The 25,517-nt window shown below is 42.2% G+C and overlaps 1 protein-coding gene across 2 annotated transcripts in view; it reads right to left on the reverse strand.

Annotated features, from left to right (window-relative positions):
- Positions 1-6,281: 6,281 nt before the first annotated feature.
- LOC133242470 (cancer/testis antigen family 47 member B1-like) overlaps positions 6,282-25,517 on the reverse strand; it is a 41,329-nt gene continuing 22,093 nt past the window's right edge. Inside the window, exons 2-3 of one of the 2 annotated variants that reach the window (XM_061408640.1) lie at positions 7,892-8,033; positions 6,282-6,881 (exon numbers count right to left, since the gene is read on the reverse strand). In XM_061408640.1, coding sequence (XP_061264624.1) covers positions 6,869-6,881; positions 7,892-8,033 — 155 coding nt within the window. In that variant the 3' untranslated portion in view covers positions 6,282-6,868. Of the gene's footprint in view, positions 6,882-7,891; positions 8,034-8,879; positions 8,968-25,517 lie in introns of those variants that run through there. The other variant, XR_009734867.1, reaches the window with a different exon arrangement.

Consider the following 25,517-nt stretch of genomic DNA (forward strand, 5'->3'; position numbering starts at 1 on the left):
TACCCAGGTAATTCTGGTAGATTAGCTGTTATACCTTCTCTCTTCTCAGTGTGAACTTCTATTAGGTCATTCTTATTCTGAGAACTCACCATTATTAATTTTTCTCACAGTGAACACCTCTGTTTTTAAACACAGTTTATTTTTTCATGCCCAGAGACACATTCTTCAAAGCATTCCGCTTGTTTGTAACTTGTTTGATCTTTGCATACGAAAACACATACAACAGAACCTGTTCTGTAGTCTGTCATGAGGAGGGCAATCAAATAGGATATTGACAATTCAGACCTGAAGGTTTTCAGAGAAATGAAATGTTCTTAAGAGGTGGTGCATGGCATAAAGGGCCTCCACTTAGGTGTGCCTGAGCAAGCTGATGGCTTCCAGGTGGGTATTTGCATGGGGAAGAGGTGGTATTGAAGTTTTGTATACAAACACCTAGGAAGCAAAGAGAGTGAGCAGTGGAGGGTAGTGCAGTAGAGGGGCAAGATGGTTCGTATTTCTACTCCAGTCTGGACTAGGGACTAGATCCAAGTACTATAGCAAGATGGGCTATTAGATTGAGACATTTTTGGAATTACAGGCCAGTATCACTGATGAACATAGATGCAAAAATTCTCAACAAAATTCTACCAAACAGAATTCAATAACACATTAACCAGGTCATACGCCATGATCAAGTTGAGTTTATTCCAGGGATGCAAGAATTCTTCAATATATGCAAACCAATGTGATACAGCCTATTAACAAATTGAAAGATAAAAACCATGTAATAGATGCAGAAAAAGCGTTTGATAAAATTCAGGTCCCATTTGTGATTAACACTCGAAAAAATGGGAATAGAAGGAAGCTACCTCAACATAGAAAAGTCCATATATGACAAGCCCACAGTAAACATTCTCAATGGGGAAAAACTGAAAGCATTCCCTCTAAGATCAGGAACAGGACAAGGGTGCTCACTCTCCTATCATGCAACATAGTTTTGGAGTCCTAGTTATGGCAATCAGAGAAGAAAATGAAATAAAAGTAATCTGGATGGGAAAAGAAGAATTAAAGCCTCACTGATTGCAGATGACATGATACTCTACACAGAGAACCCTAAAGATAGTATCAGAAAATTACTAGAGCTAATCAGTGAATTTAGCAAAGTAACGGGATACAAAATCAATACACAGAAATCACTTACATTCCTATATACTAACAATGAGAAATCAGAAAGAGAAATTAAGGAAACAATCCCATTCACCATCGCATGAAAAAGCATAAAATATCTAGGAATAAACCTACATAAGGAGACAAAAGAACTGTATAACTGTATAAACAGAAAGATACTGATGAAAGAAAGCAAAGATGATGTGAACAGATGGAGAGATATTCCATGTTCCTGGGTTGGAGGAATCAATATTGTGAAAATGACAATGTTACCAAATGCAATCTACAGATTGAATGCAATCCCTATGAAAATACCAATGGCTTTTCCCCACAGAACTAGAATTTTTTTCACAATTCATATGAAGAAACAAAAGACCCCAAATAACCAAAGGAGTCTTGAGAAAGAAGCATGGAGCTGGAGGAATCAGCCTTCCTGACTTCAGATTATACAACAAAGCTACAGTCATCAAAACAGTATGGTACTGGCGCAAACACATAGATACAGACAAATGGAGCAAAATAGAGAGCCCAGAAATAACCCCCACATTTATTGGGACCTTGTTTTTGACAAAGGAGGCAAGAATATACAATGGAGCAAAGATAGCCTCTTCAATAAGTGGTGCTGGGAAAACTGGATAGTTACATGTAAAAGAATGAAATTAGAGCATTTCCTAACACCATACACAAAGGTAAACTCAAAATATATTAAAGACCTAAATGTAAGACCTGCAAATATTAAATTCTTAGAGGAAAACATAGAACACTTGATGACAGAAATCAAAGCAAGATCGTACAGTAATGGAAATAAAAACAAAGGTAACAACTGGAACCTAGTTAAAGTTAAAAGTCTTTGCAGAGCAAAGGAAACTATAACTAAGGTGAAAAGTCAACCCTCAGAATGGGAGACAATAATAGCAAATGAAACAACTGACAAAGGATTAATTTCCAAATATACAAATAGCTCATACAATACCAGAAAAACAAATAATCCAATTAAAAAGTGGGAAAAAGACCTAAACAGGTATTTCTCCAAAGAAGACATATAGATGGCTAACAAACACATGAAAAGATGCTCAACATCATTATTTGGCTCACTCACTGAGTCGTGTTCGATTCTTTGTGACTCCATGGACTGCAGCATGCCAGGCTTCCCTGTCCAGCACCAATTCCAGGACTTGCTCAAACTCACGCTCATCAAGTTGTTGATGCCATCCAACCATCTCATCCTCTGTTGTCCCCTTCTCCTCAGCATCTTTTCTAAGGAGTCAGTTCTTTGCATCAGGTAGCCAAAGTATTGGAGCTTCAGCTTCAGCCTCAGCCCTTCCGATGAGTATTCAGGACTTGCTTCCTTTGGGATTGATTGGTTGGATCTCCTTGCAGTGCAAGGGCTCTCAATGAGAGTTCTCCAGCACCACAGTTCACAAGCATCAATTCCTCAGTGCTCAGCTTCTTTACGGGCCAACTCTCACATCCATATATGACTACTCGAAAAACCATGGCTTGGACTATAGGGACCTTTGTCAGCAAAGTAATGTCTCTGCTTTTTAATATGCTGTTTAGGTTTGTCATAGCTTTTCTTCCAAGGAGCAAGCGTCTTTTAATGTCATGTCTGCAGTCACCATCTGCAGTGATTTTGGAGCCCCCCAAAATAAAGTCTCTCACTGTTTCCATTCTTTCCCTATCTATTTGCCGTGAAGTGATGGGACTTGATGCCATGATCTTAGTTTTTTAAATGTTGAGTTATAGGCCAGCTTTTTTACTCTCTTTTTCATTTTCATCAAGAGGCTCTTTATTAGACAAATGAAAATCAAAAGTATAATGAGAACTTGCCTCACACCAGTCAGAATGCCCATCATTAAAAGTCTACAAACAATAAATGCTGGAGAGGGTGTGGAGAAAAGGAAACCCTCTTGCACTGTTGGTGGGACTGTAAATTGATACAGCCACTATGGAAGATGGTATGGAGATTCCTTAAAAAACCTAGCAATAAAACCACCATACAACCCAGCAATGCCACTCCTAGGCATATACCCTGAGGAAATAAAAGTTGAAAAAGACACACATACCCCAGTGTTCATTGTAGTACTGTTTACAATAGCTAGAACATGGAAGCAACATAGATGTCCATCAAAAGATGAAGAAATAAAGGAGCTGTGGTACATATGTAAAATGGAATACTACTCAGCCATAAAAGGGAATGCATTTAAGTCAGTTCTAAAGAGGTAGATGAACCTAGAGCCTATTATACACAGTGTAGTAAGTCAGAAGGAGACAGATAAATATTGTATAGTAAAATATATATATATATACATGGAAACTAGAAAGATGGTACCAATGAATTTATTTGCAGGGCAGCAATGGAGAGACAGACATAGAGAAGAGACTTATGGACATGGGAGGGTGGGAGGAGAGGGTGCGATGTATGGAGAGAGTAACATGGAAACTTAATTACCATAAGTAAAATAGATAGCCACTGGCAATTTGCTATATAACTTTGGGAACTCAAACAGGGGCTCTGTATCAACCTAGACGGGTGGGATGGGGAGGCAGATGGGAGGGAGTTTCAAGACGGAGAGGACAAATATATACCTATGGCTGGTTCATGTTGATGTCTGACAGAAAACAACAAAATTCTGTAAAGCATTTATACTTCAACTAAAAAATAAGTACCTGTTAAAAAACATTTTCAGAAGCATGATGCCCAGTATGCTCAGGAATAGGTGTAACATGGAGTAAAAAGGGAAAGGGGTGATAGAGCAGATATTTAATCTGGCCTGCCTGAAACATTTGTCCTATTTGCAAGGTTCAGAAAAAGAGTTCAGTTGGGGATCCACATGTCTAAAAATATTTGAAATGTTCAAATCAAATGATAAACCATTAAATAAGTTGTATCTCCTTCAATGACAAATGTACTTTCCTAATGAGCTGAAAGGCCAGGTTGGGATTTAGTATTCTCAGACTCCTCTAAGTTCTGCCCTGATGGTGTGGGAAGAGCTGCCCTCCTTCCCTTCCCCCACCCATGCCCTGGCTCCTAGGCCAGGCCGCATTCCCTTCTTGGCCTACAACCCCTCCTTGGGCCTGGGAGCACCCACCCCAGCAGTGAGTGCAGTCAGCCCTCCCCAGGACAGGTCTAAGAGGAGCACACGGGCCCTGGAAACAGGCTAGGGACTGTTCAGGACTGCCAGGTACCTGGAGCATGGGCTAGCAGGGACACAGCCCTTGTTCCCATGGGCTGGGCTCCTGGCCCTGGCGGGAGGGGTGTGGCTGGAAGAGGACCAAAGTGGCCCTCTAAAGCTTAGAGCTCAAGACAGAGATATCTCTGCCTGGGCCTGGAAGCAATACTGTTTTAACAACTAGCACCACAGAAATACTAACAAATCAGAACCAGGTTGAAGGGCCTCAAATTGTACTAGTTGACCTGCTGTTTTAGTTGAAATAATGGAGACAGGGAGTGCTTTGCCTTCTGTCACACCATGTGGTTCTAGCCATAAGAAATAATATAATACATTTTAAAATGTCAACACTCGTGACCAAAAAAAAAAAAGTTGTGTGGATCCTAAGTTTACTTCACTTTAATTGACATTAAATACCTACGAAGAGGAAAATTCATTGCCTAGGGCTTTGGGAAAGAAAGAAAGATAGAAAGATAAAACCCTTAAGGTCCCAGCCATTTAAAGGTTCAGTGCAGGGGTTGGTTTTGATGGAATAGGTGGATGTAGTGTGTGTATTTGCATGTGCACACAGTTAGAATAGAAGCCATGCCACCACAGAACATGACTGTATGTTATCAGTTATCTACAAGAAGGTCAGGAGCCGAGCCCGTGGGAACAAAGTTTGTTCCAGCTAGACCATGTTTCAGATACCTAAGAAGCCTGAAGTAAATGCAGAAATGAGCCTGTCTAGTCTCAAACCCCCAGGCCCTTCCCCTTCTCTGATCCTCCACTCTGGTCATCTACAACTTTATCTTTTTATTACCTTAAACAGAGTTCAAAGATTAAGGCCACTTTCTCCCTTTTCTCATTTTTACTTATTGTGACATATTTCCGATCTGCACAAAATTATGAAGAATACTAGTATAAACACTATTTCAGTTTAAGAAATGTAAATTAGAGATACAGTTGAAGCCCACTATGTATCCCTCCCCAATAGGATTGCTGTCTTTCTCTTTCCCCAAGAGGTAACCACCATCCTAAATGTGGTTTATCTTTCCATTGCATGCCTTTCTGTATGCTTGCATATACATACATCCTCACAGGCAACTTTGTATGTATCTACTATCCATTCCTGCTGAGTGAAGCTTCTCTTAGACTTCATATACCCGGTATCATGTCTGTGACTTTCTGGAACCAGTTCTGTCCCTGGATATTTTTCTGGTGCCATCCCCTATCCACAGCCTCTGTCTGTCTCAGCCCCTGTGAATCCTAATTTCCTCGCCAGTCCAGCCCCTACCGTCCTGTTCAATTTACCTCCAGCAGCCCCAAGGCAGTGAACGAAGACTGGTCACCATAGGTGGGTCTCAACTTCTCCCCCTGTGGCTGTCAACCAGCGCTTCTCAAACCTTGGCTGCATCAGAATCCCCTGGAGGGCTTCTTAAAACAGACTACTGAGCCCCACTCCCAGTTTCTGATTCACAGGTCTTGAGTGGAGCCTAAGAGTTCGTGGGTGATGCTAATAATGCTATTTTAAGGACCAAACTTTGAGAACCAGTGCTCCAAATCAGCATCTGGGCTCAGGCTCAGCAGCACCATCTGGCCTCCAGGCAAGCTGGGCCATCCCTCAGGTTTCCTTGAAAAGCACCCAGCAGTACTATGAAATACACATATAACACAAGTCCTGTGTACTTTTAAATGTTCTAGTAGCCACATCTAAAAAGTAAAAAGAGGGCATCCCTGGTGGTCTAGTGGTTAAGAATCCACCTTGCAGTGCAGGGGACACAGGTTCAATCCCTGGTACAGGAAGATCCCACATGCTGAGGGGCAACTAAGCCCATGTGCCCAGCTCTGAAGCCCGTTTGCCCTAGAGCTCATGCTCCACAAGAGAAGCCACCTCAGTGAGAACCTGTGCACCGTAAGAGGAGAAAGCCCACGTGTAGCAATAAATAAATTTTTGAAAAAGTAAAAAGGAACTGGAGAAAATAATTTTAATGCTATATTTAATAGTAGATTATCATTTCAATGGGTAGTTATTAATGAGACTTTACACCATCTTTTACATTTGTAGCACATTTCAACTAAGATTAGCCACATTTTCAATGCTCAGCAGCCACACATGGCTAGTGACTAGTACAGTAAACAAGTGCAGATCTAAAGCCTTGACCTCTATTTCTGTCTTACAGAACTGTTTTAAATACAAATTTTTGGGGGGGCTGCAATAAAAGAATTTACAACAGGCTTATCAAATGGTGGAATGTGATGATGCCTTCCAATGATGTAAAACGGCTTCTCATTTTTAAAGAGATTTAAATCAGGATTATTTATATACATAAATCTATCTACATTTCAGTTTACTACTTTAAAACTTAGTTTTAACTAGAACAAATGCTGTCAAATATATCTGTGGAAGATAAAACCCAATTAGATATTGGATTTTTTACTAGATATTATTAGACAGTTGCTTTTTGGGGGATGGATTTTGGAAGGAAATCAATGTAAATAATATTCCCATGGGCTTCTGAAAAATCTAAAAATAGCAAACAATGGATCCTTTCTTCTTTGTCTTCTTTCTAGTCTTCCAAACTGCAGGAAGAAATGAGAGAAAATGAACGATTATACAGCATCAGTCAGCACCAGAAACTTTCTAGATCTAAGAAAACAGTCTGCTGCATCTGAGGGTTGTATCTCAACAAGGAGAGAAGAAAAACCCATTTTACTCTTGTAACGTTCACCCTGGATATTGGGTGCATATACAACCCGATGGCTTCAATCATGTGATCCTACCAATCTTGTCTCCCTCTTGCCCAACACCATAAATGCTTTTTTTTGCCCCCTTCTTTTGAGAGGCTAGTCTGGGACTAAAATCACCCTTTCTACCTTAAAAGCCTGTGCTCACTCCACAGATGATACTCCCTTACCCTCCCAGACCCTCGGTTTCCATGTCTACCATATGAGAAAGAGGCTGTTATTATGAAACACATCACTGTGCAAACGAGGGAGAAAGTGTTAATCATTAAAAGACAATACATATACCTTCACTACCAACTCAGTGATAAACATCAGTCATCCTATGACTGTTTCTTTTGACTGTCATATAAAATACCCAAATCTACAACTGAACAAATATTTCACTATTAATCACTAAATGTGGTCCTACTTGAAATTCTGAACTGTTTGCTATTCGTAAGTAGTTACGCTCTAAAAGGGGTCTTCTCTTAATGCAGGCGACTGCACTTCTGTGGTCAAGAAATGAAGGCCAAACTAGTGCACAGCCCAGTTGCTGCTGCTTTTAGTCATTGTTTTCTAAAGAAATACTGGTCTTAGGTACTGACACATTTACAACTTGTTGGTAGTCTTACAGATAGAGGACAAAAGACCTCATAAGAACAAATGAGAAGCCATGAAGTGTATTTCACTTCAAGCTCTTTATATTAGTGGGAACAGGAATGTTCTATAAACATTAGGTAAATTTGAGTTGTTGAACTAATTTCAAACCAACGTTTTCTTAATTTACTCCGAGAATTAAAAAGCAAAAACAAAATTGGTAAATGCCTGGGAACAGCTGGGTTATTTTCAAAGCTATACACAGATACCTGGGCTTTCTGGGCCTGTCCTTTGCTGGGTCCAGATCCTTTTCTGGTTCTTCTTGTTTTCTGTTATACTTCTTTTCTTTCCCCTCACTTTTGGTGCCCTGCGCCTCTTCTTTGGAGTTCTCATCCTGGCATTCAGCTGTTTCTTTAGAGAGGAATAATAGACTTTGGGACCAGACATTCACAGAAAAAACATCCCAACACCTAAGGAATGGCAAGATATCCAGTACTCTACCCTTAGGAGAAGCAGGAGGACAGAAGCAACTAAGCAAAGAGTAACTGGGGGCCTTCCTTCTGGCGGATGCAACACTTCCATGGCCCTCATTTGCTGCTGCTTGATCATTTTCACAATGACATTATTTCTTTTTTTCTGGTACATCTGTCACCCTGTGCTACTGATTACTTGTGCTCAAGGATCAGAATCCTTTGGGTCTGATGCATTCTGGATGTTTTGGCCAGAACTTTTTCGCCAAAATATGCTTCACCTCAATAACAAATTCTATGGGGAAGCTCCTGAGTTCCTCAATCCCCTAAATATTTCATTTTGACCAAGTGCTCCTGTATAAGTTCATAATGTTTTGGGATCAACTTTCCAAGAATCTTGACATTTTTAAAAGCTATGAACCAAATATGAGGTCTGCCATTTGCTTGTTCTCTTCCATGTCCTCTCAAGCTCCCTCTCGAACACCTGCCTCCACTGACCTTCACCTGTGGGCTCATAACTGGCACTGTTCATCTTAGACCTTTACCAGGGTTGGTAGAGGGCAGCTTATTTTCCCCCCAAACCAAAGAAGTCGTTATGAGGTTGGGCTTCTACTGGGCCCCTCTGGCCTTCGATTAAAGGAGGCCCTGACTCCCGGCCTCCCCTCCTGAGGCACGCCGCCCCGTCTGAGCCTGCCCCCTCCTCGGGATCCCTGGTCCCCAGATCCGGCCTGCAGATGCCAGTGTCTCCATCCCTCCCAACTCCCCCCCCCGCCCCTCGAATGCTCACTCTCAGGGGCGACAGGCTCCTGTGGCATATCCCGCAAGCTGGGCTCCTCAGACTCCTTGGTGGCCGTCTCCCATAAAGAGGCCTCCTCAGGTGCCTTAGCCTCCTGGGCTTCCTCCGCCTGCTGCGCCTCCTGGGCTTCCTCAGCCTGCTCCACCTCCTGATCCGGGGCTTCCTCAGCCGGCCCCTCCCCCGATTCCTCCAATGGTACCTGGACCTCGGATAACCCGGCCACGGCGGCTGAGCTGTGGTCAGACAAGCGCGGCCTGGTCTGGTACCAGACCAACACGCGGTCGTCATTTGGCGGAAGTATGACGTGGTTGTCGGACAAACGGTTCATCATCGAGTGCATCAGATTTAGGACCGTTAGGCTGAAGCCGCTCATGGGGAAGTGGCGCGAGACCACCATGCGGTTCACGCCCTGCGCCTGCTCCTCCACCTCCCTCTCCTCAGCCGGCCTGATGTCGGAGTCTCCCTCAGCGTTCCCGCCCTCCAGGGCCGCCTCCCTCGGGCCTCCTGAAGCCCCCACAGCTGCACCTGCCTCAGCCTCAGGCATGGAGTCACCCCTGCGAGGCTCAGAGTTGCGGTCCACACCGTCACGGGCTCCGGCCTGGGCCCCCACTGCACCTGTTGGGCCTTCCTGCCCGCCATGGGTCAGATCTCCATCCCCCGTGGTAGACATGGTAGCCGGCAGTTGCCTCAGCCGGGCGGGTGACGATGGCAATGGCGCAGGTGGTGGCACCCGAAGTGGCTGCCCTGAGAGGAGGCTGAGGGAAGTGAGATGGACCGAGGCAGTCACGGAAGGGACCACAGAGGAGGCCCCACGACCGGGAGGGTAGGCGGCCAATGGCGGAAGCGTCCGACGGAAGTCGGGCCTCAGGCAGTGGAGCCAGGCCACAGTCGAGGGGCGGGGCCGGAACAGTTAACGGTGGCATGTGACCCCTCGTCACGAGCTTTGGGCTCATTTGCTGACAAACAAGGATTGACGTGCTCTGTGTCCAATGAACGGCCAAGGCCCTTGGTTGTCAAATGGCTCACAATTGCCTACTTGTTCTTTGACGCGTTAGGGTTCTGACATGTCTGGAGGTCTTCTAGGGTCGTGTCCCTTATGTAATTGTGCAGGAAAGTATTTATGAAGGCATCCTGGGCCATGTGAACTGAGAGAAATTTCCCACCTGGGAATTTCCACCTGGTAATGGCTCATGTGAATAGAGACAGGGTCATAAAACTGTTGTATATCTCAGATGTTAGCAGTACTAAAAACCTCCGAAGAAGAGAAAGAGAATTTGGACAATTTAACTTAGTGAAAAACAGTTGGAAAAGAGTAGACAAATTGAAATTAATGCAGTCAGAACTGAATGTTGAGAAGTGTTGGAGAAGTTAGGAGCTAGAAGGTGTATAATGAACCCAGACAAATTCACTTAACGCTTTGAAAACTGAATAATAAAAGAGAGTTTTCTTTACAGGATCAGGTCATCTCCTAAGTGCTAAGCATGACAGATGTTAAAAGGGCCACCTTCCTAGGATGTTTCAGAGGCAACAGTCCCAGACTTTTTATTGATCTCAAGATCCACTTAGTCCAGACCCCAAGTGTAATTTTGCAAATTATACAGAAATTAACTGCTTTTACAGTCATTCTGTAAAAAAAGTTTTGTAGCACTAAAAATGTTTTTTGAAAAAGACATAGCCAATTACATCTGGATGTTACATTTAGGAAAAATACTAATAAGTCTCATAATTATAAAGAGGGATTTTTTTCCCTTTCATTCAGTTCAGTTCCAACCGAATTTCAGTGTTTGCATTTTTCTTCTTTCTCACCTCGGGAATGGAGCATGGTGTTGCTATAAATCATTGGTTTAAATTTGGAAGGCAATGTCAGTAATCTCTAATCCAAAATTCTCAGTATAAAGACAGCAAAAAAGAGGCAGAATCCCAATCTGAGGTCTGAGTTGGTTTAACATTTGCTGCCCTAAGTGATCTTGAAACAGTTACTTATCATTTCTAGGCCTCAGTTTTATCATCTGTATAGGTGGCATTCAATGAAAATATGAGTGAGGTAGATGGAAGAAAATGGAATTATATTTAGGATACTGAGCATTTGTTGAAAATGTGTTTTTAGTTTGATTTTGCCTTGTAAGTTGGTGAATGTTTCTAAGTATGTAGTTTTTTTTTTATGTTGTAAAATCTAATAATATTTTCTTTTTTCTTGGTTTAAACATCATAAATTTGTACATCTTTTCTCATCCAGAAATGAATTTTATACTTTCTTCTTTTTGGCTATCTTCTGAGTGTTTACATTTAACTCCTTAATTTGGGATCAATAATGACTCACAGTGTTAAATTAAAATCTCAGTTGATTTTTAAACAGCTCACCTATAATACCATTTGTTATACATGAATTCCCCTCTGTAAGGTTTTGTGGGCTTCCGGGGTGGCCCTAGTGGTAAAGAACCTGCCTGCCAATGCAGGAGATGTAAAAGACCCGGATTTGATGCCTGGGCTGGGAAGATTCTGTGGAGGAGGGCATGGCAATCCATTCCAGTATTCTTTCCTGGAGAATTCTAACGACAGAGGAACCTGGGGGGGCTATAGTCCATAGGGTCACACAGAGTCGGACACAACTGAAGCAACTTAGCATGCACACACATAAGGATGTGTGGCCAAGTCCCCTTTAGCATTTCCTATAAAGACAGAAGAGATGCAAGAGAAACACACATTCTCTTAGCGTTTCAGGGCTGGAAAGGCCTTTAGATACGGAATCTAAGACCATTCTTTTTTTAAGTAATTAACCTCCAATTGAAATAAATAAATTTAATAAAGAAATCTACACACAACAAAAAAAATAATTTTAAAAAAATAAAAAAAATAATAAATACGGAAACTAAAATTTAGAGCTGCTAACTGGCATCCCCAAAGTCATGCCAGTTAGTAGAAGAGCCAGGACTAGGACCAATCTCCTGATCTTTAATCTGGAATTGAAACATACCTCACACATGAGCTTTGGCCATCTTCTTTCCTACTGGACTTGTCTTAGACCAGTGTGATAGAACATGAACATCAGACATGGTCACTCTGAGACCATATTGAAAGGAGACAAGACAGGACCAAAAAGAAGATCATACATGACTAAACATCCCCCTCTCTTGGCTAAAATGAATGTCTACAACTTCTTGACCAATTAGGTCTTTATTCTGGGTCTAGTCTCCTCTCCCTAAAGGGAAGATTTACTCAAATACCAAGCTGAGAATTGCCTCAGCTACCTAAAGACATCTAATCTGGACAAAAACCCTGTTTTCTTGAAGGAAAAACTTCCCCAAATAACTCATCCAAACCCCAGGCTCTGTAACAGGTTCTTTCTGATACTTGGGAAGGCATCACATGGTTCCCCCATGATGTGTGTTCTCCCTTACTGCAATGAATAGTAAACTGAACTCACTCAACTACAGGCATGGTTTTGTGATCTTTGGCTGGAGGACACTGACGGTGTAAAACATTTCCATCTTTACACTGTAATACATGAACTCAAACAAGTGAGTCAAAAGGCATTGAAAGTTTTTTCTCAGAAAAGGCTTCTCAGAGGAGGGAGGTTTTGGACCCAAAAGATGGGCAACAGGCCCAAACTAAGGACAATAAAGACAGGATGATGTCTCTGTGTGGCCCTTGTTAAAATAGGCTTGTAAACGCCAGTGAGTCCCTGGCTGTAAAAAAGCCTGTGGCCTTCCCTGTGGCTCAGACAGTAAAGTGTCTGTCTGCAGTGTGGGAGACCCAGATTCGATTCCTGGGTTGGTAAGATTCCCTGGAGAAGGGAATGGCAACCCACTCCAGTACTCTAGCCTAGAAAATCCCATGGACAGAGGAGCCTAGTAGGCTACAGCCCATGGGTTTGCAAAGAGTTGGACATGACTTCACTTTCACTTTCATTTTCACTTTAGGAATAGGAAGGTCCGTCTAGTCAAAGCTATGGTTTTCCAGTAGTTATGTATAGATGTGAGTGTTGGGCCATAAGGAAAGCTGAGCACCAAAGAATTGATGCTTTTGATCCTTGGGATTGGAGAAGACTCTTGAGAGTCCCTTGAACTGCAAGGAGATCAAACCTGTCAATCCTAAAGGAAATCAGTCCTGAATATTCATTGGAAGGACTGATGTTGAAGCTGAAACTCCAATACTTTTGCCACTTGATGTGAAGAATTGACTTATTTGAAAAGACTGGGGAAGATGCTGGGAAAGGTTGAAGGCAGGAGAAGATGGGGATGACAGAGGATGAGATGGTTGGATGGCATCACTGACTCAATAGACATGAGTTTGAGTAAACTCCAGGAGTTGGTGATGGACAGGGAAGCTTGGTGTGCTGCAGTCCATGGGGACACAAAAAATCGGATATAAGTGAAAAACTGAACTGAACTGAGGGGTAGGAAGAGGAGGCAGATGTTGTTTCTGGCCAGAGGGCAGACCTGGGTGATGCGATGGAGGTCCTTGGGTGAGGAAGGTGCTTAATTAGGGCACTCCCATTTCCTATCCCATGCTGTGACAGGACTGCCTCCATTCTTCTTTAACAGAGAAACACATACTCCCAGGTAGACGGGGTTTTTTTTCCCCTATAAGAAGTTGCAAACCCATTGACTGTAGCCCACCAGGCTCCTCTGTCGATGGGATTTTCGAGGCAAGACTGCTGGAGTGGGTTGCCATTCTCTTCTGCAGGGGATCTTCCCGACCCAGGGATCGAACCCAGGTCTCCAATTTTTTTACCATCTGAGCCACCAGGGAAGTTGCCCCACCCATGAAACCAGAGTATTAATGCTTTCTTTGTTTCCTCCTATCTCTGTACATTCTTTCTTCAGAAGTTTGAACAAGACCATGACTATTCACTTTAGAGGAGATAGCATGTTACCAAAGAAAGCAAACAAAACAAGAGAAATCATACAAGTGTCTTTCCAGGTCAGGAACAACTAGTCTGTCCACTTGAAGCTATAGGACAAACACTCCAGCCCCTAGTCATTTAAGCATTCACTGAGCACATGTAAGCACCTACTATATACCTGGAATTATATTCGGACATGGGGACTCAGTTATCTGAGACCCATGGCTTGTTCTGGTTTATGATCTACAGGGTTAGACAGACATTGGGCAATGACGACTCACTCTGTCAAGTGCTGTAATAAGGATGAGCACAAGTGTTAAGGAAGCATGGGAGAGTGGATGATTAGCTATGGCCAGTAGATGAAGGGGGTGGGCTGGTGCCTGGGACAGTGTGGAAGAGGGGGCATTTCAGGGGATCCTGAAGCTAGGAGTTCAAGTGGCAGTAAAAAGGCAGGGGCAAGGAGGTTCCTGTAGGTAAAGGAAGCAGCATGAAGAGTGGCAGAGATGTGGTGGTGTGTACCTAGCCGGGGAGCAAAATGGCAGGAGTGTAGAGCAGAGTGGCAGATGGGCCTTTAAAGTAGATGGGGCCGTGAAAGCTCTAGTAAAGACTTTGCCCTTTGCTCTGAAAAGGAGGTTGGCCTTCAAAGCAAAAAACCGATGAGATGATGGTAGAGTTAACAGAAGAGTTGGTGCATTTAGGAATGAGTTGAGTCAAGAAAAGTTCTGCTAAGGCCCTCCAAGGTCTTTCTGGCAAGTTTTAGGATCCCACGCTTTTCTTCTTTATAAAAATAATACATATTCTTTTTACAACAGATTAATAAAACACATAAGATTAAAGAGGGTATCAAAACTTCACACATATCTTGCCCATACAAATGAAGAAGATAATAATAGAAATATAAGCAAAAGACATGGGTAGATAAATCATAGATAAATACGAATGATTTTTAAACATATGGACAAATGGCTTTTGAACATATGGACTTATGCTCAAACAATTCAAATTAAAATTATATTGAGGTAATGATGATGATTAGCATTTATTAAACACTTATAGGTTGGGCACTATTTTAAACACGTACATTATGTTATTTACTCCTTGGAACAGCCTTATGATGTGAGTACTGTTGTTATCCATCTTTTGCAAATAAGGAAACCAAACACAGAGATCTTTAGCAACATTCTCAAGGGTACACAGACAATAAGGAACAGAGCCTGGATTAAGAAGTTAAAAATTGCCCTTAATCTCACTATCTAGAAAGGATCACTCTGCTATTTAGCAAATAGTTCAGTTTCATTTTTCTGAGTTGGCAAAAGACTCTGATTGTTAATTCTTCTCTTTGATTAGAGAATCCCAGTCTCCAACCCTTAAATAATAGGAAGTTGGCTGTTGATTGCAGACAGATATTCTTGATCATGTTACGTTTTCTGTCCCTTTGTTGTTAAAAGCTGTGTGGCTTAGGGTAAACTTTCCCATGGTCCTTAGTTTCATCTTAACAAAGAGAATAATTACCACCCCACAGGGTTTTTGTGAATATTTAACATGATAATATACAATGAGCATTATCAGAATTAAGGGTTCTTAGTGAGGTTTGTCTGGGTTTTTTCAACTTCTAAGCATGCCCTTTTTATTCAGAGGAAGCAGAATTTTAATTTGGTCCTCTTGTCCACACTCAATCAGTAAATGCTTGCCTTCAGTACAGAAGAAATGCCCCCTCCCCCACTTTTATGTTCTTATTAATTTTCATGGGAATCTTCTGCCCAAATTGTCCTATGGCTGCCTCTTCCTTGGAATTCAGATTAGTTTTTTTTTTTTTTTTTGATTTTCTAAAAGTTATTTATTTTACTTGGAGGCTAATTACTTTACAATATTGTATTATTTTTGCCATACATTGACATGAATCTACCATGGGTGTGGAATTCAGGTTTTAGTCAAAGAACACTTACAGGGGATCATCGCTGACTACAACTTGTCACACAGTGGCACCCTAAAACACTCTTATATTCCCACTGTTTCTCTTTCCTTCATAGCTTTGAACTTTTCCCATTTAATACATTTTATCTTTGTTTTTATTACTCCTGCCTTAACTCCCCAGCCTCCCCGAGCACCACCAAGAGTTAAGTGCCACAAAAGCAGAGCTTATTGTCTGTTTTCTTCACTATGTCCCCCAAACACCTAGAATGATATCTGGAACAGAGTAAATACTGAGACATTTATTTATTTATTTTAAAGATTTATTTATGAATGCCTGCACTGGGTCTTCATTGCTGCACAGGTATTTCTACAGTTGCAGCAAGCAGGGTCTAGTCTCTAGTTGCAGGGTGCAGGCTTCTCACTGTGGAGGCTTCTCTTGTTGTGGAGCATGGCTCTAGGCATGTGGGCTCAGCAGTGACTCAGTAGACGGACTCTAGAACACAGGTTTCCTGGACCAGTAATTGAACCCACATCCCCTGCATTGGCAAGCGGATTCTTTACCCCTGAGCCACCAAGGAGGCCCCTTAAACATTTGTTAAATGACTATAAACAACTTGCTTCCTCTGTATTGGTTAATTGTACAAGTTACCGAGTCAAATGCTACTATGTGTAGGATCACATTTATGAATTTGGAGAGCCCCCATTGGGGGAGATTAAAGTTGAGACTTGAATGTCAGTAAACTTTGGGTAATTTCTCTATATACCAGTACATCTCATATTGCTGGAAGGATGGTAAAAATTCTGCCTGCAATGCCGAAGACCCAGGTTCAATCGCTGGCTTGGGAAGATCCCTTGGAGGAGGAAATGGCAACCCACTCCAGTGTTCTTGCTGGGAGAATGCCATGGACCGAGGAGCCTGGTGGGCTACAGTCCACGAGGTTGCAAAGAGTCAGACATGACTGAGTGACTAACACACACACGTAAGTATCTTTAGATTGAGGGGGACAAGTTCATAGGAAAAAAAAAAGTCTTTTAATTTGGTCATTAAAATATATATATAAGATGGCAGAGAATTGCATCAGTGTAAATGTTTGTTTGCTTTGTGGTTAGCTCATTCTAAATTTCAACGTTTGGAGGTCAGAGAGTTAACACATTAAATTGCTGTGTCTTTACATAGTGTAAGTTAAAAATCCTCTAAAATTTTCTTCCCCTACTTTGCCACAGGGTCTGAAATTGCCTATCTTAGCATCTTTTCATAGAACCTTTCAGAGACAAGTACATTGTATGTTAACTTGGAATTGCATCCTTACTGAAAATACTATTATTTTTCTATCATTAGCTAGGTATTATATTAGGCAGGGTCTTGAGGAATTGGGACAGGAACCTTGAGAGCAGATGAGTAGGAGAATGAAGGAAAGATCTGGGGGCATGGGGTGTTCCCAGGGAAAGGAGGCCTATCTGGGGAGTGACAGTGACCCTGATTCTAGGTGCTTGGGGATGATGGTGGAATTGAGGAGGACAGCATGGGCCACTGCTTGACAGGATGTCACTGAAAAAAGAGGTAAAGGATCTAGGAATGCAAGTCTTGTTCCAATTTTATAGCTTTGCCTCAGGTCAACTTGTCTCTGGAGGTATTTGGTACTTTAAGACAGAAAGAAGAAGAAGATTCTTTGAGGTTCCATACAGTGAGGGTCTTGAGATGGGATGTAGGGAGGCTGCTTGTGAAGTATGCTATTGTAGCATACTGGAGAAGCAGTCTGCTAATGCCATCCTGAATGGGTGTCTAAGTGACCTTAACTAATTGTAGAACGAGGCCTTCCCCCCAAACTCCCTTTGTCTGATTAAGTATCTTTCACCCACTTTCTTACCCCAATTCTAGAGATTAGGCACATTTAAAGTCACACATAAGACTATAGGTATGAGCACTAATAGAAACTTCCTTGGGTCCCAGGTAATCTCTGCTGAGTTTAAGAAACAAAACAATAGAAACGGAGTTGGAGGTCTGCACATCCTTTCCTCAAATGGTAACTGGTGTCATGAGTTTGGTGTTTCATTCCCATGTACTTTGCCTACATTGTTGGGAAATGAAAGAGGTTGTTAAATATACACTTATATCCCGAAGTACATAGCATTTTTGGCATGTTTTAAAACTTTATATAAATGGCATCACCGGATCTATGTTCTTCTGTCATTAGTTTTGTCTTACACTTTTCTCTACAACCTCCAGGAAATCATTATCCTCAGAGGGGTGTGTGACTCAAGCTCCAAGGAGTTCTAGTCTCCTCTCCAGAGGAGCCCTTGGGTCCTAGTCACTTTACCTGCAACACTTGGAGCCAGTGAATTAAGGTTGGTCTTAGATGGAGGTGAGCCTCTCCCTCTGTTTTCTTAGCCGAAGTGGAGGGCTGGGCTCACTTGCACCATGTGACCTCCTAGACCATTACGCTGGGAGCCGCACTTTGAAAACCACTACTCTAGAGCAAGAGACAGAGAATGAGATGGTTGGGTGGCATCACTGACTCGATGGACATAAGTTTGAGCAAGCTCTGGGAGTTGGTGATGGACAAGGAGGCCTGGCGTGGTGCAGTTCACGGGGTTGCAAAGAGTCAGACCCGACTGAGCGACTGAACTGACTGACTGGCTCTAGAGCAGGCATCCCCAACCTCCGGGATCTAGTGCCTCATGATCTGAGGTGGAGCTGATGTAATAACAATAGAAATAAAGTGCACAATGAATGTAATGCACCTGAATCATCCCCAAACCATCCCCCTCCTCCCTGGTCCGTGGAAAAATTGTCTTCCTTGAAACTTATCTCTGGTGCCAAAAACGTGGGGGACCACAGCTCTAGAGCATCTTTTGCCCCTTGATATTTTAGCCTTCTTTCAACAAAATAATCTGATGCAAGTTTACCAAAAGGTGAACAGGTAGCATTCCTAGAACGTAGAGTGCTACAAAAACTGCTCTGCTAAGTACAAAATGAAGACAAGACGTTATGGACACCCCAGTGATGAATCACTTGTCTCCAAATTTCTTTTGATTTAAACATCAGTGCAAAGATCCTTAAAGAAGCTGACAGTTACTGAAGGTGGCTTACTGGAACCCTTAACCATGCACATGGATAGGTTAAAAGTGCATTGTGTACTAGTGAGTACAAGAGACTACATTTCTACAGCACAATGATGAAGGCACAAGTCAAGTAAGCTAATTTGAAAACTACTTCAATTGGTTTCTCAGGAAGGCTTTCTAAACCACTCTTAGTTTGCAATAAGGATTCTGATATTTTACAGCTGTCGGTGTATACCTACGACAAAAGTACTTCACAAGAACCAAACTATGGATGTTCAAGGATGCAGTAAATTATGTATCTGGCAGAAAAGTGGAGACCATTAAAATTCTAAGAAGAAAGCACTGGTTTTGAAACTTTTTAAACCTGCTTATTAGGTACCTAGAAACTTTTTTTTTAAAAGAATGTATAAGCAGTGCAGCGTATGTTTAAGCTATTCTCTAATGATCTTTAATGCCCTTGGCTCACTGCAGCTTGCATTCAACAAAGTCGTGTTTATTTTAGGGTTCTTCCTCTTCTTCTGGTTAATCATTTTCTTCCTCTTGCTTTGCTTCTTCTCTCTTGATTCTTTGCCTGTCTCATCGTCATCATTCTGTGTGTCTTGTCCTGTTGAGTAAAATACTGATCTTGTACACTCATGAAAGAAAAACTGCAACTGATCTTCCGGAATTTTACCTGTACCAACCCCACTTAGTATTCTAAATTTAGGAGTTTCCAGAGTACAAAAGTAGCTGAAGTATGAGTCCTTGAAAGTTGTTTTGTACCCTATTCTGGAAGTTCAGTTTCCTTTGCTATCCTGTTCCTTAATGCATTCTGAGTGACATTCTTCTTCCAATGTATTCAGCACCCAATGCAGCCTATAACTTGTGGTCCGTGAGAACAGAAGGATCAAAATCATCCAGGTATGACTTTATTAGATATGTTTCAGTCAACACCTCATTTGAGAAATAGTCACTGGATTCAGAGAAGTTCAACTGTGACATTCGTAGGCTCATCGACTTTCTGAATCATATTTCTGAGCAATTCTTGATTCTTCAAAACTTTCATGCCAAGATAAAGAATTCTTTCAGGGTGGCTTTTACCGTCAGACTTTTCCTCAAGTTTTCTTTTTGATTTCCTGAACAACTGCCTCCGCAATACCTGGTTTCCATTTATTTTCGTCATCTGTAAGCTCATAAGATGATTTTGTATCTCCTATCGTACAGGTTGATAGAGGCATACTTTCTCTCAGTATCATGAATTACTTTATGATGTTTAGATTTTGTTTTTGCCTAGTCTAACTGGAAGTTTCTGGGGCATTAAGTTGCTTAACGATATTAATCAAGTCCTGAAAACAGCTTACACGTGCTACAAGTGAAGCAGCACATCTTTCTTGGGAAGCCTGAGGAATTTGCCTCCCCTCAACAGTTTTTTCTTCCTTCCTGTTCTCAACAGCATGGTGCCCCTGAATTGTGGAACATTGCAGTCTCCTTGCCACAGAATCTGTGACAGAAAACAGTCTCCTGTGCACAGCTTAAAGGTCTTTTGCTTTCCCACCTCAGGGCCTTTATCTTCCTCTGGTGAACTACAAGGCCAAGTTGCTCAAGTGTCCTCTATCATCTCATTAAGATACACAGGCCAGGAGGGTGTGGGTGGGGAAAGATGGTGGGCAGCCCAAGGCACCGTAGTCTGTCTTTCTGGCCCCTTGAGGTGGGATCCTTCCACTGACTTTCAAGAGCTGCCTCCTCCAAATCAAAGTAAATGTTGAAAGTCTTCAACCCTCCCTTGGACACGACTGCCATCTTCCCCTCCTCCCTTCCATCCTTCACAGCACAGGCTCTGGTTGGGCCAGTAGAGCTGGTTTTATGTCACATTCATCCAACATAAAACCTCAATAGCTCTGGCTGGGAAGTGGGGGCAGAGGTGAGAGCCAACAGCGAAGGTGGCCTCAGTGGTGCTGCTGGGGTAAGGGGGCTGCTGAGCCAGGTTGGGTGTGGGGCCAGAGGGCTGCTGGGATGAGGGTGTTGCGGGACCAGGGGACTGCTGGTGTGAGTGGGCTGCAGGGCTGGGGCCTGCTAGGGAGGGTGCTGGGCTTTTTCCTAGGCGATTGCCCCCCTCCTGGGTGACCAGAATTAGGCAAGGATGGCCGAGGAACAGAGCCCTTTCCCGGGATGGAAAGTCTGGTGGCCTCCACACAGAGCAGGACCTCACTGTCAGGCTAGGACCTCACTGTCAGGCTAGGAGATTCCCTCCGTGTCACCTGGGCTTGAGCTGGCATTGAAATCTGACCTAGGCCAGGGCACGTTGAACAAGAGCAGCCAGGCTCAGGGAAGGTTGGCCCCTGCTGTTCCCTCCAGGATGTTTGGTCCTGGAGGCCTCTAAGCCTAAGAGAATTTGCTGCAAAACGGTGATTGAAAGGCCATCTCTTCCTTGTCCCTCCCCCTGCCCCCCCACACTTGGCTTTTTTTGAAGATGGACTCATTGGTCCTCTCTCTAAGCAGACCCCAGGAAGAAGGCCTGGTTTAGGAGTACGAGCATGCAATATGCAAGTGAATCCAGACAGGGAGCTTTTAACATACGATAGGTGTAAGTTCCACCAAGGGGCGGCATTTATTCCCACTATTACAAACTGCAATCAGACTTTTCCTTTGTATACCACTCTTTGGTCGTAGGTTAAGAGTAGTGTGATTTTGTGCCAAATGGCCTGGAGGTCAATGCTCAGACATTCCCAAAAATGTCTAGAAGGGCCCTTAGACATCCTGGAATCCAGCAGTTTTCCAAACTTCGGTGCACATAGGAAGCACCTAGAGGGCTTGTGGGACCACAGATTGCTGAGCCCCATCCCAGTGGTGAGGGTTCTGGATCTGGGGAGACCTGAGAGTTTGCATTGCCAAGGACTTCTTGTGTGAGGTTCATGCTGCTGGTCTGGCCACTGCACTTGGAGAACCAGGGGTGTAATCCAACGTTTTCATTTCATAGATGGATCAGCTGAGGCAGAACCCCAGCTGGGTTCCAGATTTGGCATTAACGCTTACCAGGTGTTATGACTGTGCAATCGGATTTAGCTGTTCTGGGCCTGCATTTTCTCATCTACAAAATTAGGTAAGAGCCTCGGTCATTCCTACCCCGGATTCAGCTTGCAGGTGGCTGCTATTGGGTAGTTACTCAGGCTTTTAGTAACAGCCCTCTGGTTTGGTGTGGTGCTGTCACGTGGTTCTCAGGTCCGTGAGCTTCCACAGCTTCCCTCTGGTTCCTGGGTCGGGTTTAGGCCCTGCCTTTCCTGTGTGGAGCACTGAGAGACAAAGATGCTATCAGGTGGAGGGTAGGACATAAAGCTTTGTTCTTTTTGCTGTGGTTTTCTCATTTTGCAGGTGCCTCTTCTGTTTGCTTACATTTCTAAGAATATTGGTTTTCTTTTCTGATGTAGAAAATTTCCCAATGTTTTCCTTTTCTGTTTCCTTCATATTCTTTGAATTTAAAAATTCTTTACCATCTGATCATAAGGCTATTCAAGGATATATTTTCTTATTTTCCTTGTGATTTTTTATGTTGTATACCCTTATCCCTCTGGAGTTATTTTGACATGTGTTATGAAGTTTGGATCCTGGATGACTTTCCTTTTTTGTAAATGGCTAAACTCTGTCATCATTTGTTGAGTAATCCCTTTCCTCTCTTTGGATGTCTGGCTGTGCATTCTTAGCACTCTAAGAATGTAGAATAGGTGGGAGTGAGATTTTTGTCCAAGCCCACTTTTTTCAGATGGGAAAGTTGAGGCCCAGAGCAGCTAACTGGATTTCCTAAGGTCATGTTAGTGAATGGAGAAGCTCTGGCTTCTTTTGTGTGTGTGTTTGTTTATTTTTGGCCATACTTAGGCTTCATTGCTTTGCTCAGTCTTTTGCTAGTTGGGGTGAGCAGTGGCTTTTCTTGCTGCAGAGCATGGTCTCTGGAGTGCAGGTTCAGTTGTTGTGGCCCATGGGCTTCATTGCCCCTTGACATATGGAACCTTTTCGGAGTAGGAATGGAACCCGTGGACCCTGCAGTGGCAGGAGGATTCTTAACCACTGAGCTGCCAGGAAAGTCCAGATCTCTGTGACTTCTAATCTGAGTTTGAGATATATAGGTCTGCTTGTCTGTCTAGCTCCAGGGACATTTGACAGGGGCAGGTTAACTAACCGGCCACAAAGTAATGAGCATGACCTAGGGTCTCTGAAAGGTATAGACCAGCCTTCTTCAGCCATCCCAGAGAAATCAGTAAAAAAAAAAAAACCAAAAACTGCACACCTGTGTTCAAAGTGCCCTGGTGGTTCAGTGGTAAAGAATCTGCCTGCAGTGCAGGAGATGTGGGCACTGTGTAGGAGATTCAGGTTCCATTCCTGGGTTGGGAAAATCCCCTGGAAGTGAAAATGGCAACCCACTCCAGCCTTCTTGCCTGGAGAATCCCATGGACAGAGGGGCCTGGTGGGCTACAGTCCATGAGGTCAGAAAGAGTTGGACACAACTGGGCACACACGCATTCAGTTACCTTTTCTGTGTTGGTGGTGGTTGTGAGAATATTTAAGATCCGCTCTTCTAGCAACTTTGAAGGATACAACATAGTATTGTTAACTATAGTCACCATACTGAATATTAGATCCACTGAACTTGTTCATCTTATAGTTGGAAGTTTGTATCCTTTGAACAGCATCTCCTCGTTTCCTGTCCCTGCTGCCCCTGGCAACCACCATTCTACTCTCTGTTTCTGTGAGTTTGGCTCGTTTTTATATCCCACATATAAGTGAGATCATACAGTATCTGTCTTTCTCTGACTTATTTCACTTAGCATAATGCCTTCATGGTTTATCCATGTTGCCATGACATTCAGATTTCCTCTTTTTTATGACTGAATAAAGTTTCATAAATGTATATATGTACATACATTTACACCCAGGTTTTGTTTATCCATTCGTGCACAGGCACTTTGATTGTTTCCATGTCTTGGCTATTGTAATAATGTTGCAATGAACAAGGGGCTGCAGATATTTCTTTCGGGTAGTTATTAAATTCTCTTTGACTATATGTCCAGAAGTGGGATTTCTGGGTCATATGGTTTTAGTTTTAATATTTTGGAGGAAACCTTATGCATTTTTACATAGTGCCTGTTCCAAGTTACATTCCCACCAACAGTGTACAAGGGTTCCCTTTCCTTTAATATCCTTGCCAACACTTGTTTTGTCTTTTTGATAATAGTCATTTGAACAGTATTGAATGAGTTCCTATATTAACCGTTTCTCAGATAGATGATTTGAAGAAATTTTCTCCCACTCCATAGTTTGGCTTTTCGTTTTGTTGTTTCCTTGGCTGTTCATGAGCTTTTTTATTTGATGTAGTCTCACTTGTCTATTTTTGCATTTGCTGCCTGTACTTTTAGCGTCATACCCCAACAGTTTTTTTGCCAAAACGTAGGTCAAGGAGCTTGTCATTGGAAAGCTGTGTTTTCTTCCAGGAGTTTCATGGTTTCAGGTCTTAAATTTAAGTCTTTAACCCATTTCAAGTGAATTGTTGTGAGTGCTATAAGATAGGAGTCCAATTTTATTCTTCTCATGGGGATAACTTGTTTTACCCAGTACCATTTATTGAAGAGTCTTTTCCCGCTATAATATTCTTGGCTCCATTGTGAAATGTTAGTTGACCGATTAGGCATGGGCTTATTTCTGAGCTCTTGATTCTGTTCCATTGTTCCATGCTGTTTCAAATACTATACTTTGTAATATAGTTTGAGATCAGAAAGTGTGATCTCTCCAGCTTTGTTGTTCATTCTCAGGATTCTTTGGGTATTTGGAGTCTTTTGTGGTTCCACACAAATTGTAGATTGCTTTTTCTATTCTGTGAAAAGATATCATTGGAATTTTGATAGCCAATTACACATTCAGTGCAATTCCTTTGGGTAGTATGGACATTTTAACAATATTATTTTTATACAGGAAATGGGGATATCTTTCCCTTTATGTCTTCTTCAATTTCTGTCCTCAGTGTCTTATTGTTTTGGTGTATAGATCTTCTTACCTCCTTGGTTAAATGTATTTCTAAGTATTTTACTGTGTTTGCTGTATTGTAAATTAGATTATTTTCATTATTTCTTTTTAAGATACTTTGTCCTTAGTGTATAGAAATGCAACAGATTTTTGTATGTTGATAATAGGTCTTGAAAATTTACCAAATTCATTGATGAATTCTAAAATTTTTTAATGCAGTCTTTAGGTTTTCTGTATACAAGTTCATGTCATCTGCAAACAGACAATTTAATTTCGTCCTTTCTGATTTTGATGTCTTTTATTTTTCTTGCCTACTTTCTCTGAGACTTGAGTACAATCCTGAATAGAAGTGGTGAAAGTGGGCACCCTTATCTTGTTTCTGTTCTTAGAGGAAAAGCTTTCAATTTTTCTGCATTGAGGATGATGTTAGCTGTGGGCTTATTGCAGGTGGCCTTTATTATGTTGAAGTATGTGCCTTCCAACCTTATTTGCTGAGATTTTTTTTTTATCATGAAAGGATGTTGAATTTTGTCGAATTCTTTTTTTTTTGCCACTTGTTGAGATGATCATATGATTTTATCTTTCATTCTATTAATGTGACATTTACTGATTTGTATAATTTGAACCTTCCTTGCATCCCAGGGGTAAATCCCTCCTGATCGTGTGCTATGGAATTCAATTTGATAGTGTTTTGTTGAGAAATTTTGCATCTACCTTTATTAGGAATATTGGTTCATAATTTCTTATAATATCCTTATCTGGTTTTGGTGTCAGAGTAATGCTGGTCTCATACAATAAGTCTGGGAGTGTTCCCACCT

This window comes from Bos javanicus, chromosome X (assembly GCF_032452875.1).
Source record: "Bos javanicus breed banteng chromosome X, ARS-OSU_banteng_1.0, whole genome shotgun sequence".
NCBI lineage: Eukaryota > Metazoa > Chordata > Mammalia > Artiodactyla > Bovidae > Bos > Bos javanicus.